The 15,929-nt window shown below is 34.4% G+C and overlaps 1 protein-coding gene across 3 annotated transcripts in view; it reads right to left on the minus strand.

The window, feature by feature from the left end:
* Positions 1-15,929, minus strand: part of ZNF638 (zinc finger protein 638) — a 66,146-nt gene that overhangs the window by 43,147 nt on the left and 7,070 nt on the right. For all 3 annotated transcript variants that reach the window (XM_005867777.2, XM_014540933.1, XM_014540932.1), the window contains exons 3-7: positions 10,961-10,999; positions 9,837-10,126; positions 8,439-8,716; positions 7,232-7,378; positions 5,841-5,963 (exon numbers count right to left, since the gene is read on the minus strand). In XM_005867777.2, the coding sequence (XP_005867839.1) occupies positions 5,841-5,963; positions 7,232-7,378; positions 8,439-8,716; positions 9,837-10,126; positions 10,961-10,999 (877 nt within the window). The remainder of the gene's footprint in view (positions 1-5,840; positions 5,964-7,231; positions 7,379-8,438; positions 8,717-9,836; positions 10,127-10,960; positions 11,000-15,929) is intronic.

A 15,929-nucleotide genomic window follows, 5' to 3' on the forward strand; every position in this document is an offset into this window, starting at 1 on the left:
GAGGGAAGAGATTGGACAATAATCGTGCACCTATGGATTAGGACAGTGGGTGGGGAGTGAGGGCGGTGGGTGGGGTGGGAACTGGGTGGAGGGGAGTTATGGTGGGAAAAAAGAGTAACTAATGTAATAATCTGAACAATAAAGATTTAATTTAAAAAAAATTTCAGTCCCTAACCTTTAGCTATATACCAATTTTTTAAAAATATATTTTATTGCAGAGAGGAAGGGAGAGGAATAGAGAGTTAGAAACATCGATGAGAGAGAAACATCGATCAGCTGCCTCCTGCACACCCCCCACTGGGTATGTGCCCGCAACCAAGGTACATGCCCTTGACCGGAATCGAACATGGGACCCTTCAGTCCTCAAGCCGACGCTCTATCCACTGAGCCAAACTGGTCAGGGCCATACCAATTTTTGATGATATATTTTAGATAAACAAGTTTTGTAATATTAAGTAACATTTTTGCAATTGTTATTTTATAAATATATGCTTAGATTTATTTATTGTTTAAATGGTTTCAACACTCATTACCAATCATTTTATATCCTAGTTTCTCTATTTCTTAATGTTCTGCATTTTTATAACAACATTTTAGGAAAGATGTATAGATGAAATACTTTATGAGCCCATGCATGTCTGAAAATACTGTCCTAGCACACAACTTAGTATTTGACTTGATATAGATGTATTAAACTACAATGAATCAACTTCTTCCCATTCAACCTTGAAAATGTGGTGCTCTGCTACCTAAGGCTAGACTCTTCCTTTTTATAGTTATACCATTTCTGGCTAAACCAATATAGGATACCTTTCGTAAGTATGAAATTTAAAATTTTCACCAGTATTTAAGTGGTGTCCTCTTCCCATAATTCCAGTTAAATGCAGTTTGGATCTCCTATTCACCATGTCTTTCCTTTTCATCATGTTAGGAGCTTTAACCTTCTAAATAGACTAACCTCCAAGAACGTTGAAAGCACATCTGTTTTGTCACCACTGCAGCATCTACAGATACCGCAATGCCTGACACTTAACAGATGTTTAAAAATAGTTTTTGATTCAAATGAAATTGAATTCTCATCTGAATTAATTGTATCTTTTTGGTTATGCCCTGTTACTCACTAGATTTCCCATAATGCTCCCCAGCATTGTTTTTCATTTCCATAATATCTTGGACCTTAGTTAACTGTTCTAGGTTTTGCATGTAATGTCCCCATGAATGTTGCTGAAAACATTAAATTTTAAGTCTTGAGTTTAGTTCTGTTTGTTTTTGCAGAGGGTTGAGCTGCAGCACTACTTGATAGTTGTGAAGGTTTGTTGTTTGTTGGGAAATCTGATCATACTTTTGTCTAGATCAGTGGTTCTCAACCTTCCTAATGCCGCAACAATTTAATACAGTCCCTCATGTTGTGGTGACCCCCAATTTCATTGTTACAAATTGAACGTAATTAAAGCATAGTGATTAATCACAAAAACAATATGTAATTATATTTGTGTTTTCCAATGGTCTTAGGCGACCCCTGTGAAAGAGTCGTTCGACCCCCAGGTTGAGAACCGCTGGTCTAGATCAAGGGCTCCTGTTTCTTTAAGGAAAATTTTGTCCATTTCTCTGGGAAAAAAGAATTCTTGCTTTCATCATATTAGTGCTAGTGGTACTGCAGAGAGTAACTAAAAAAATAAAAAAGGATAAGGATCACTGTTAAAGATTGATGTCTAGGCTGCCTTATAATTAAAGAACAAGGTAACTCAGTTTCTGTTAGACTGTGTAGACCCATAAGTTTAAATACAGGGATGTAGGCCCTAGTCGGTTTGGCTCAGTGGACAGACGCTGGCCTGGGGACTGAAGGGTCCCGGGTTCTATTCCGGCCAAAGGGACATGCCTGGGTTGCAGGCTCGATCCCCAGTAAGCAGCCGATCAATGATTCTTTCTCCTCATTGATGTTTCTATCTCTCTCTCCCTCTCCCTTCCTCTCTGAAATCAATAAAAATACATTTTTAAAAAAATAAAAATACAGGGATATAAGACATTTTTTACCTTTTCTGTAACATTTCTTTATTGATTCCAAGAAGCAACAAAATGGAGACCATGTTCTGTGAATCACTGCCAGAGTCAAAGGCAGTCCCAACAAGAAACATCAAATGCAGGCAGAAAAGTTTTTTCTTGGTTTTGACTATTCATGTGAAAATTATGATCTGGACCAAGAAAGCTACAGCACTGCTCCTCCAGTTAATCCCTAAGCCATCTGATGCTCTATCACAACAAGGAATCTTGAGTTAGCCTTCTAAGGCTCCTTTAACTGAACACCATTCAAATCATATTTAGCTGAAGAACATCAATGTTTCTGAAAGGTAGATGGTATGTTTTCTAGTTTCCAAAGCTTATATTTTCCACTATGCATTTCTTTGAAAACCAGAATAGTACTAGTAAATATGGTTGGTGTCTTGAACTTACATTGCTTCCTTACCAATCTCATCAAAAAGTTGTCCTGGAGAATTATTTTACTCTATTTGAAATACTCTTAAGACTTTAAATGTAGCCTTACTCATCTATATTCCCAGATTGAACTTTTCAGAATTTAAAAAAAAATTGACCTTTCTTCCCAGTTCTCCAGATTTAATGATCAACTAGGTTTTGCTCATGAGTCACTGGTATAATCTGTTTCTCCTTTCTATTCTCAAGGTCTACCTAAAACTGTTCTATTATCACAATAGATTGATGACTACATTAGTTACCTGGACTTGGGTGATCTTTTCTCTTCTCCCCTTCCATCAATTTGCTAAGCTTTCTTTGCATTGAGAGTTAATTGCCCCTCTAATTCATTCTTCCAGATGAATCTTTCTAATCCATCTCATTATACCTCTACTCAAATAATATTTAATTGTCTATAGGATAAAGTTTAAGGTCTTAAATTATGCATTTAATTCTTGCTTCCCCTTAACCTTCTCTGTAACCAGAGGTGACTATGTGTTATAGTTCTGGTAATCAAATGTGGGTAAAAGTTGCTCATCGTTCCCAGAAGGGAAAAAAAAATTCAAAACCCATTTTGCTCTTCATTTTCATTCCTTTCTTCTGCTTAGAAGACAGAAATTATGCTAGAAGGTACAGCAACCATATTACAACTGAAAAAAAGCACATGCTAAAGATGGTGGAGCAGATAAATAAAAAGGCTGGGTTCCTAAAGACAGGGAACTCCTATACTGGACAGGGACCACCTACCTGCAGATTTCCTGCTATGGGTAAAAAACCTCTTATTTAATAAACCTGGTCAAAAATAAAAGAAATTTTAAATAACAGAGTTGGTAATGACTAGGATTACCATATAATTTATTATTCGAATCAGGACAATGGGAATAAATGGATGGCATGTAGCAGGTATAAACTAGGACAGTGATGGCGAATCTTTTGAGCTCGGCGTGTCAGCATTTTGAAAAACCCTAACTTAACTCTGGTGCTGTGTCACATATAGAAATTTTTTGATCTTTGCAACCATAGTAAAACAAAGATTTATATTTTTGATATTTATTTTATATATTTAAGTGCCATTTAACAAAGAAAAATCAACCAAAAAAATGAGTTTGCGTGTCACCTCTGACACGCGTGTCATAGGTTCGCCATCACTGAACTAGGATGAGGGCTACTCTGATAGAAAACGAGAAATAAAAATCCTTTCTCTGGCCCAGCTTATGTGGCTCAGTGGTTGAGCACTGACCAGGAACCAAGGGTTTGCCGGTTCAATTCCCAGTCAGGGCACATGTTTCTCTCTCGTATCCCTCTCCCTTCCTCTCTCTCTAAAAAAAATCAATAAAAAATAATATTAAAAAAGTAAATTGAAGTTCCTTAAAAAAAATCCTTTCTCTAATGGCAATTTGAATACTCATAATACATTCAAGTAAATAAAAGAAATAAACTTAACATCCCCTCCAAAAAGTACAAGAATTTTATGGGGGGGGAAACAGAAAACTTGCAGAAGAGATAAGCCATGTTTTTTAACAGAAATCATTATTATAAAAACATCAATACAATTTCAATAAGTATTGATTAACCTCCCAATAAAATTTTTCAGAGAACTTAAACTGATTCTAAAATTAATATACAGGAGTGAATGTTCAGGATTAAGCAAAATAAATTTAAATAAAGAACAAAGAAAAAGGATTCTACCAGAAAAATAGGCAAATATTATAAATTTTATAGTTTTAACAAGTGAAATCACACAGCACTGGTATAAAAATAGACTAATGTGACAACAGTCTGAAACACATCTATGTATACAAGGTAATTTACAGACATGAAATTAGCTTTTCAAATAAACAGGGAAAAACAAATTAGGCACGTGTTAAAACTGTGGCAGAAAGTCATGCCAGACAACCAAATCAACTACCCATGATGTGGCTAATCATTCACTAAAAACTGTTTATGAGTGGTGACTCCTGAATTTAAATATGTAGACTATAGTTGTAGGTATGTAATATTTATTTATGTCGGGGAAATTACTACAATGTTTTTTCCAACATGTGGCCTTTTCGATAAAATTTGTTAAAAATAACAGTGAAATAACAACAAAAAATAACCTGTTAATTTAACTCCACTATGGTAGAAATCAAGGTAGGGGCTACTTCTGGGCAGAAAGAAGGGTTGTAAGGATTTGCAAGAAGTATGCAAGGGGCTTCCAAGATGTTATCAATATTATGGTTTGTTACTGAGGCAGAGGTTTCACGAATTATTTCCTAATTTTGTTAAGTATTTCCTCCTCTATTGCTCACCATTTAATACTGTTTATAAGCTATACAGTCATGCACCACATAACGATCAATAACAAACCACATATATGATGATGGTCCCCAAGAAGAACCCCAAGAAAATTCACAGTGAATGGATTAGCAAAAGCTTTTGCAGATTTCAACAAGTTCCTTAAAAAGTTTGAAAACATGGACCCCTACACTGAAAGGTTTCCATTAACAGAGAGGAATGTTCATGGTACATTATCTGATTACAAGCAAATCTATGATGAAAAAAAGCAAGCAAGCAAACCATCATATTCCTGACATATTCCTGAAAAAAGAGACACCTCCTCAAGAAGAGCCTCAGGCAGGTCCTTCCAGAGGTATTCCAAAAGAAGCTAAGCGTTATTACAAGAGTCCAAAAGTTTAAAAAAATTCAAAAGGTTATAAAGTAAAAATGTTACAGTAAGGTTAATTTATTATTGAAGAAAAATATTTTATAGTGTAGCCTGCATGTACAGTATTTATAGTCTACAGTAATATACAGTAATGTCCTAAGCCTTCACATTCACTCACTACTCAGATTAATCCTGAGCAACTTCCAGTTCTATAAAAGTGCCCTATAGAGATGAACCATTTTTTATCTCTTATACTGAATTTTTACTATACCTTTTTAATATACAGATATGTTTAGACACACAAATATTTATCATTGTGTTATAATTGCCTGCAGTATTCAGTACAGTAACATGCTGTACAGGTTTGTAGTCCAGGAGCAATAGGCTATCCCATATAGCCTAGATGTGTAGCAGGATATACCATCTAGGTTTGTGTACTAGTAAGTGCACTGTGATGTTACTAAAATGATGAAATCACCTAGTGACATATTTCTCATAACATACACCAATCTTTCAGCAAAACATAATTATATATGCACATATTAAAAAGTTATTGATTTCAGTGTATTTGAATCTATATGCATACAATCTATTACGTAAACATTTGCTTTATGCATTTTTCTGTATGTGCCAAACTTAAGCAAAAACAAAAAAACCTTAAAACTAATACAATAATGAAACTTTAAACTTAAACAATAATGAAATGGGTCTAAATCCAGTTTACCTGTGCTTTCTTCCTTCCTGGAACACATACTTTCACATTTTTCCCGTTTACCAAAAGAGGTGTTGTTTCAATATACTTCATGACTGCAGTGACTGCCTCCTTAAATTCCATTTTCAAGTAAGCCTAAAAGAAAATATATCATTAGTAAAAAGAATCTAACTTAAAATTCTTTGCATGACTTAATACTATTTTGTGGAACATAAAACTATGAAATAACCTCTAGTCTTGATTTTACCTCTTTTTTTTTTTTTTGCTCAAGTGTAGATTGATCTTCAGGATGTTTTCACACATGAAATGGACCTTTAACCTTATTATCATTACAAAAATAAGAAGAGAGAAATAGCCTTCCATTTTAGGCTCATAAAACAGTGAGAAATGGGAAGACAGGGCTCAATTAAAAAATCAATCATAAGGCACAATCTGGTCTAGCTGCTTTAAATCTGACTTTTTAAAAATCCTCACCCGAGTATATGTTTAGAGAAAGAAAAGGGAGACAGAGAAACATGGATTGATTGCTCTCTCACATGTGCCGACCAGGCATCGAACCCACAATCTAGGTGTGTTCCCTGATGGGGAATTGAACTCACCACCTTTTGGTATACGGGACAATGCTCGAACCAACTGAGCCACCTAGCTAGTTTGATGAACTTTATTATGTGAATTACAGGAATACAACCCACATATAAAAAATACTTACTGTACAAAGTCATTTGTTTTAGTATAAGCTTACTGGTATGCTAAAGCAATGGTTGGCAAACCAAGGCCTGCCAACTGTTTTTTGTTTTGAAATCCTCACCCAAGGATATGTTTATTGATTTGAGAGAGGGGGGGAAGGAGGTAGAGAAAGAGAAAAAGAGACAAAGAGAAAAATTGATGTGAGAATGTGAGAGAAACATTGATTGGTTGCCTCCCATTCGTGCCCCAACTGGGGATCAAACCTACAACTTAGGTATGTGCCCTGACTGGAAACTGAACCCACCACCTTATTTTTTGATGTAGGGGACAATGCTCCAACCAACTGAGCTACCTGGCCTGGGCTTGCCACTTGTTTTTATAATTTTTTTTTTTTTAATACAGCCATGCTCATTCATTTATATATTATCTATGACTGTTTTTGTACTACAATGGCAGAGTTGAGTAGTTGCAATTCTATGGTATGCAAAGTCTAAAATTTTACTGTCTAGCCCTTTATAGATCAAGTGTGCCAACCTGTCCTAAAGGATATTAAACAGTGCTCTGGGACCTTGTTAATTTGAAAACAGATATTTACATAACTTTCAATTAACAATTTATGTATGTTATGTTGTAGTAAAAGTAGCTAAAAGATCAAACAATGATTTTCTTAAAGCAATAACTTTTCATGTATTTTCACAACAGACTGAATGGCTCACCTCTTTTCTATATGGAACAATTAGGACATCATTAATTTTTCCAAATGGCTGAAATAGTTTTTTAATATCTTCTTCAGTATAGCCATCTTCTGGTAATTCAGATATAAGAAGAACGGAACCGTAATACAAAGGTTGGTCTTTCCGAGACTATTTTGGGAATAAAAGAAAATTAAAAATAAGACAAGTTATGCACAAAGTACAGAATAATAGTTCCCAATATAAATTCTTCTACCAGCTAATCTTAGTTCTTTAAAGTCTTTTCTAAATATTTTAGCACAAGTAAAAATAATTTTTAATGCTAAAAAAAGATGGTATTTTCCACTCAAACCCAACAGTAATAATGAGTTTATAGGTAACCAATCACAGATGCTCTTTTCTGTTTAGAAACATTTTATAACAAGCAAGACCTATGAAATGGTCCAAAACTATTAAAATTTTTTCTATATGAATCTGCACGGTCCAACATTAATGAAGTGAAATTACAGCTTGGTTCACTGTGTTCTAATAATTGACAATATCTTAATATTGTCTTAATATCTTTTTTAAAAATTTATCTTTATTGTTACGCTCCCTCCCCCCGCCATTACTCCCTCCACCCCACACCAGCATCCCTCCCCAGACCTTCACCACACTATTGTCTGTGTCCATGGGTTATGCATACATGCATATATGTTCTTTGGTTAATTAATATCTTAACATCTTAATAGAGCCCGATTAGGGATTGAACCTTCAAACCAGTTTGTGCATAGCCAGCAATTGAACCCGCTACCTTTTGGGACAATGCTCCAACCAACCGAGCCATGCTGGTCAGGTGAGACTCACTCTATAGCTTACTAACAAAGATAACAAAAATATTAATGCTGATGATGATTACATTCACTTTCCTAATAAGATAGCAAAATTCATCATGATCTACTTATGTGGCTAGCCAAAAACACCAAATCACCAGAATGTTCTCACCTTTAATAGATCAAGTGCCAACCCTCTAGGATTTGTAAACTATAAGCTTTTGAATTATTGGACTTTTATTATGTTCCTAAGAAAAACAAATAAAATATTCCATACCAATAGATTTTAACAAGTCATGATTTCAAACTTCTGGAAAATTAGAATAAAAAATTTCAGGCAACTCTGTTTTCTCTTTGTCATAATAGTACTGTAAATGTATGCACACACTTGCACTATAATAAATTAAAGAACTACAGACCTTACGCTGGACAGAAACAGCTTTATCAGACATCTGTTTACATTCTGATAAGGTGGCATCTTCAAGATTCTTTGATTTGTGACGAGTAGAATGTCCTCCTAAATTTGAATCATTCTTTGTAGAGCTTATAGATTTAACTGATGACTTTGATCCACTTCCAGTTTTAGCCTTTTGTGCTGGTAACTGTCCTTTATCAACTGCTTCAAAATGCTTCTCTTTATTGGATTCTGGCACATGCCCTGATCGTTGTGCTACATCTTCTAATGCTCTTTTTCTATCTAGTAAAAGGGATATAAGTACTACTTTAGTTAAAAAGAATGTAAGGTAGAACCATTTCATCACATTATATATATATTTAAAAAAAGACTAATCCCTCAACTGTCCAAATATTTATCACATAGAGCCACTGTCAAGCCAAACAGGGAGCATATAGGCACAAAAAATTCCTAGTCTTTAACTCTTCACTCAAAAGGCTTTTACATGAACTTTCTTTATTCAGTGAGCTTCTATTACATCAGTGGTCCTCAAACTTTTGTTTTCTGCATTCCTCTACACTCTAAAACATAAGGACTACAAAAAGTTTTTTGTTTGTGTTGTTTATCAATATTTACCATAAAAGAAATTAAAATAAGATTTTTAAAACACTTATTTATTTAATAATAAACTCCTGTGTTAACATAAATAACAAATTTTTATGAAACACTAGAATTGCCAAAACAAAAATTAGATGAGTAGCACTGTTGTACATTTTCCCAAACATTTTAACGTTGGGCTTAAGAGAAAACCTCTAAATTCTCATATCTGCTTTTGCATGCATTCTGCTGGATACATTATTCTGGTCGAAATATATACAGAAACTACATGTCACACAGACATGTAGTTAATTGAAAAAGGGGATACTTCACAGATCTCTGAAAAGACCTCCAGGAAAAAATATTTCTGTAAAGATCACTAAACCAATAATTATTAACACCAAGTTGAAAACATGAATAATTTCAAAAAACTTTTAAATTAATTCACAGAAAATAAGTCTATAATCAATTATTATGGCAAGATGTTTGTATATCCTTGGTTTTAAAAATCGATGTTGGGTGGATATATACAATCCTGCATATTTCTTCTAATAGTTAATAAAGGGAAGAAAAATAAACTAGGTTGAGATGTGAGTCAGATTTCATATAGAAATTCTAAAATTTAATAAAAGAAAATATTTCATTTCTTAAAAAGTTTAAAAAGAGCTAAGGCAAATAGCTCAAATGTCAACTTTTGTTAAATCCTAATAGTACGAAAATCACCATTTCAAACTTATTAAAAATATACAAATATAGAAATTCAAACAAATGAAAAGCCTAAAAAAATAGTCAAAATAAGTAAACTTATTCATGATCATAAGTGTACCTGATGATCTCACTGATCTCCTTGATATCCTTTCAGGGCTAACTGATCGATAGCTTTTTGGACTACCTCTAAATGGATTTCTCATTCGATATGGTGAACGGGACCTGGATCTATATCTAGAAATGTAACGATGGCAAATTCTTGGACTTCGACTTCTTGGTTTATACATATAACGTGGGCTTCGAGATCGATGGAATCTGTGACTTGAGCTTGATCTCCTAGAATGTCTAGGACTGAGGGAATGAGAACGTCTTCTTGGAGTTTCATTTTCTTTTCTGTTGCCTTCATTTCTACAAAATACAAGAGAGACACAAATTCAGCAATTTAATGTAAATTTAAGCTATTTAAGTGACAGAAGTATATTCTTAAAAACAGACTACTAATAATACCAAACTCTGATACTATGTATTTATTAAAAACAGAAACTTGTTTGTTATGATATGATTTATCCTTGAGACAAATAAGGAATAATCAGAACAGATGTCCAGCCCTCTAATTGCTTGGATCCCTCTGTTTTGCTAATTTATAGAAGAATATCATCATCAATTTCTTGGGCTTTTCCTGTATCACTATTATATACAAATATGTTTGAAAAGTATTAAGTTATATAAAAAAATTAGGACAAAACATTTTAGGAAATGATTTATATCAAGAAATGCTTTTCAACTTTTTTTCCTAAAAGATTATGCCATCTACAAATACTTCTTTGACTGCTGTATTTGTATATATGCACAACGAATAGGGACACCCTCCCCCCAAGGGAATACAAGGCTTAATAAAACCATTCCCATCCTTCAAGGCAATTTATAATCTAAGATTCCACAAGTATAAAGTAATAATAAAAGCATGAAGTATTTTTTAAAAAGACTAAAAAGTAGAAGAGAACTATAACATTTAAGCTGGGATAACTGAAACAGGGCACAACTCAAAGCAATACCTTTTTAAAAAGTACTTGCTTACTTCTAAAAAGAAAATTCTTTCAATAATATCACTGTTAAAAAAATAATTACTTTCCATGGTGATTGTGGGGGTGGGGGAGTGGGAAAAGGGTGGAGGTGTAAGAGGGCATAGAGGGGATAAATGGTGGTGGAAAATAATAAAATAAATTTTAAAATAAGAATTACCTTCTTGATGGGAGGATCTCAGGATTCCAATCAGGATACCTATTTTGAGAATAAACAATATTAATTAAAAATCAAAATAAGACTGTAAGGCTCCAGTGATCTTTCTCTGCAATATATCTGTTCAAAACCTATGTTTACATAGTAATTTACTAGTATATTAAAGCACAAAAATCTTCTTGGGAAGAAAATATTTTGAGTGTGTAATTCAGCAATTTTCAACCAGCGTGCTGTAAGAATTTTAAAACATGCAATTCTTGACTATTTAGTCAGGAGCACTGAACCCTTAGATTGTCAAATTTTAAAAAATGACAAAAGCCAATACAACAATAGCTGGCTGGTGTGAATGAATAAAAATTACATTTTTTTTTTGTCAGACTGGCCAAAAATGATATATTTTTCAGTGTGCTGCAGAATTTCAATAATTCGTTTATGTGTGCCATGAGATGAAAAAGGTTGAAAATTGCTAGTCTAATCCAATCAAGTATTATGCTAGTAGACAATTCAGAGAAAATAAACAGAAACCCATACTTTAAAGACTTCAAAATTTTTAAAAGTTGAACAAGGAGTACACATAAAAGAGGTACAGAAGAGGTCAAGATACAAGCTCACGTAGGGGTTAAAAGAGGGAAGACATTTCACATACTTTGTAGAATTCCAGGGGACACTATTCTACAGAATATAAATGAATGGTGCCCCTTACATTGCACCAAGTGGTCCTCAGAGAGATAAACTAATCTGGCTGAAAGCATGGAAATGACAAAAAGGAATTATGAAAGGGAAGAACCTGGAAAAGTATCTCAGAGACAAACTGTGAAGGTCCTCGAAATCAGGTAAAGAGGGTGACATAAATAAATACATTTCTAAAGTGAAGAGAATATAGGAATGTCTTCAGAATGTTCAGAAATAAATATCTGGGGTGGGGGGGTGAGGGTTGAGATACTTAGAAATCAGGCAAGTAGAAGCTATGATATAGTACTAAGAGTGAGAAACTAACACAGAATGGGAATCTGTAGGAAAAAAGAGGGTTGAGGACAGAATTTTATGCACACAAACACTTAAGAGTACAACAGACAAAGATAAAACTAATGAAAGAGATTAAGGGGTATTCACAGAAAGGAAAAGTAGGAGAACAGTAACATCGTAGAAGCTTAAGAAAGACATTTTTGTCCTTAACTTTTCTAGAGATTGTGGACTCTAAAGATTCACTGGAAATAGTGATTAAAATAAACCATCAGAAACCACCAGTATTCAAGAATATAATTTCAGTAACCAAAAAAAGAGCCAGATAAGAAAATGGAAGCAGCAGACTCAGCAGTCACTGGGCAGGAAAATGAAATTAGGTCAAAACCTTAGTAAATGTAAAGCAGGTGTTTTTGTTGTTGCTATTGTTTTTAAATATGTATTTTTATTAATTTTAAAGAGAGAGGAAAGGAGAGGGGGAGAGAGAAAGAGAAACATCAATTGGCTGTCTCTGTATGCCCCCTACCAAGGATCAAGCCCACCACACTGGCCAGGGCTAAAGTAGTTTTTATTTATTGTTAGCAGGTTAACTTGACAGCTATTCTCAACTCCTTTTTACCTTGCCTGCCTCTACTACAAAGGCTAACAAAGCTAAGTATTTGTTTTCCAGCCTCCTTAGAAGATAGCCAGTGGTAGATTCTAACCAACGAGAAACAGGTACAAAGCAGACTTCTCAGAAAGCTTTTGCTCCCTTCTTCTTGCTTTGAAGTGACAAATTATGAATTGATTTTTTAAAAAAAGTTAACTTTTAATTCAATGTGTTCATCACCTAGCATCAACAACTGTCAAAACATGGATACTTTTGTTTCATCTACTCCTACACTTTTTAAAACTTTGTTACTCTGTACCACCTAAAAAGATCCATTTCTAATTTTGTGATATAGTGTTTTAATGTTACATCTTTGGAATCAAACAAAGTTGGATCTAAGTGTAGGTGCTGCCATTTAATGGCTGTGTATCTGAAAGCTAGTTACTTAACATGTTTAAGCCTTAGCTATCTTATATGTACAATGCTGGAAATTATAGCTGGTTGTCAACACATGCAAGTTATTGGATTTCTAGATCTTTCCAGTTTATGGTTTCACAGAGCTTGAAGCCTATTATTCAAGGGTTGGTAAATAATGTTTAGTTCTTCACTAGGCTGACTGCTAGAATGCATGTTCTTGTCTCTGCTGCCTAGAGCAGAAAGATAAAACATATATACTATTCTGCAAGTAGAGTTTGGACTGTCTATGTATTACCTATCTAGTTTAAAATGTGTTTCAGGGGCATAATACTCTTTATATATGCTGTATAATATAATGGCTAAGAACATGAACCTAAGTAACTGACATTATCTGTGTCAATGTGATGTTATAATAAGCATACACATGAAAGTTGTGAGCAAAATGTACAACCTGAATTTAACAATGAGGAAACAAACAGAAGAAAGTACAGAATGTAGTAAATGCTACAAGACAATTTTCTTGGATGTTTTAAAAGAAGTCAACATCATGAAAATATTGCCAAAAATAACCACAGGGTGGACTGTTCTAGACTAAGAGACTGAAATGCACAAATTTTGATTTGAATACTGAATTGGGAGTGTGGATGCAGGGAGAAGAGAGGCAGGAATAGTTATAAAAGGCATTTGAAAAACAGCTAGAAGACAGATGCTGAATTGAGCAGTGAATTGTCGAATAGTTCAAAAATATATATAATGATATAAATTAGATGTGGCAAAGTTTAATAATTGGTGAATAAAGATAAAGAATATATGTTTATTGACTTCAACTTTTTGCAGCTTAGAAATTGCTCAGAATAAAATGTTTGGGGGAAGGGGAGCAAAGATCCATGAACTAAACAGACTCGTCGTGTCAGTTATTTGTTGTGTGAGTGTAAAATTTACCTCCCTGTGCCTCAATTTCCTCACCGGTAAAATCACAAATAATCATTATGCATCTATCTCATAGGGTTGCTTTGAAGAGTAAATAAATTATGTAAAGCACTCAGAATAATGCCCAGCACACAATAAGCAAAGAGCTATTATTATTTATTTTTAATATTAAAACTATGATGCACTGTATCTTTTCCCAAGGTAACCAACAACTCTTGTGTCCAGAAAGACCCAATAAAGACATAGAGAATAAGAAAAGAGTAAGAACCTAAATATACATTAGTTGAGGAATGACTAAATAGATTAAAGTATATAAACACAATGAAGCTTAAAAAACAAACACACAAAGAATAGAGTAGCATATACTATTTGGCCATGGAAGAATCCCAAATGCCTAATCAAATTTAATTTATCTGTTAATTTTTTTGCAGAGAAAGCCATGAAGGAATTATTCAAGAACATATAACTTGAAAAAAGGTAAAAATGTAGGAGAGAGTATTAAAGTGGCAGGCATGGAAAGCACATGTTTTAATAATATATGTGCATGGCCCTGGCCGGTTTGGCTCAGTGGTAGAGCGTCGGCCCGCGGACCAAAGGGTCTGGGGTTCGATTCCCGGTCAAGGGCACGTACCTCAGTTGCGAGTTCCATCCCCGGCTGAGGTCGGGGCACATGCACGAGGCCAATAGATGTGTCTCTTTCTCGTCGATGTTTCTTTCTCTCTCTCTCTCCCCCCCTCCTCCCTCCCTTCCACTCTGTCTGAAAAATCAATGAAAAAAATATCCTCGGGTGAGGATTATAAACAAACAAACAAACAAACAAATAAAATCTGTGCATGGAAAAATAGGCATATCTACAGAAAAAACTTTATAAACCCATGCCATTTGTTCTGGTAAATTACTGACAGCACATGTAACTAGAATCCTGTTACTGCCATTAAATGCCTATCTACAGCAACTAAACCATTCCTACCTAAATCCCTGAGTAAATAACTCATTCCAACCTAACTCTCTCACCTTCATAAAAATTAGACATCCCATTGGGTATCTGTGGGAAAATTTGTGGCTTAGAGATTTTCCATTTACAGTGGCAATAAAGCCTACCAGGTAACAATTTTATCTGTATGATAACCTGTTTTTCTGCACAGCATCTATTTAAGGAAGCAATTCCAATCTCCATTCTTAGTCTTTATGATTCAAGTAAGGCTTATATCATACATAACTCCAGGAGTAGGCACATGACAATAACCGAGTTAGAATACCCTGTTCCCACAATCATTATAATTGGTTCAGAGATGGACAACTAACTCAGAATAAACCAAAGGAATCAAACCAAAGACTTCTACAGCAGTTATGAGGAAAGAGGTGTTTACTTTTTTAAAAAAACTCCTGAAATTTGCTAGCTATACAGACCACTTAAGTACAGAACTATGGGGGTCACTTTGCTCTGTGAAGAAAAGAGTGCCTGAGATCTCATGTGGCCAAAGCAAAAGAGAACTGCCAAGAAACCAAAATATTTCTCACACTTTGATTTTTGTTAAGCATCCAATTCAACTGCTTTGAAACTAGAACCACTCTTTAAGCTTCCCAGTTAAATGAGATATTAAATTCTCATGCTTTATTAGTAAAAACTACTCTGAGTTAGATTCATCACTTACAACAAGAGTCCGAAATAACCTCAAAAAATTTGGTGATGTTTTCATAAAGAACAACAACAACAAAAAACAGCTGCCACAGATCTATTTGACCAAGAACATATTACTATAAGTCTAGTGATAAGGAACTTGACATCCAACTGTATCAGTATGTTTAATGATGCTAGGGAAAACATTTAATTTTATGTTACTCCAAGGTACATAAGAGAATACTGTTAAAATCACACTTTTCAACTGCTTAGGTACCCTGTCTTCAAGAAGAAAAAGGTGGAAGACTTAAAGAATCAATTTGAGCCCGGCTGGTATGGCTCAGCAGTTGAGTATCGACCTATGATCCAGGAGGTCACGGTTCAATTTCCGGTCTAGATACATGCCCCCAGCTGGGGGCATGCAGGAGAAAGCAAATCAATATTTCTCTTTC

This window comes from Myotis brandtii, unplaced genomic scaffold, assembly GCF_000412655.1.
Source record: "Myotis brandtii unplaced genomic scaffold, ASM41265v1 scaffold251, whole genome shotgun sequence".
NCBI lineage: Eukaryota > Metazoa > Chordata > Mammalia > Chiroptera > Vespertilionidae > Myotis > Myotis brandtii.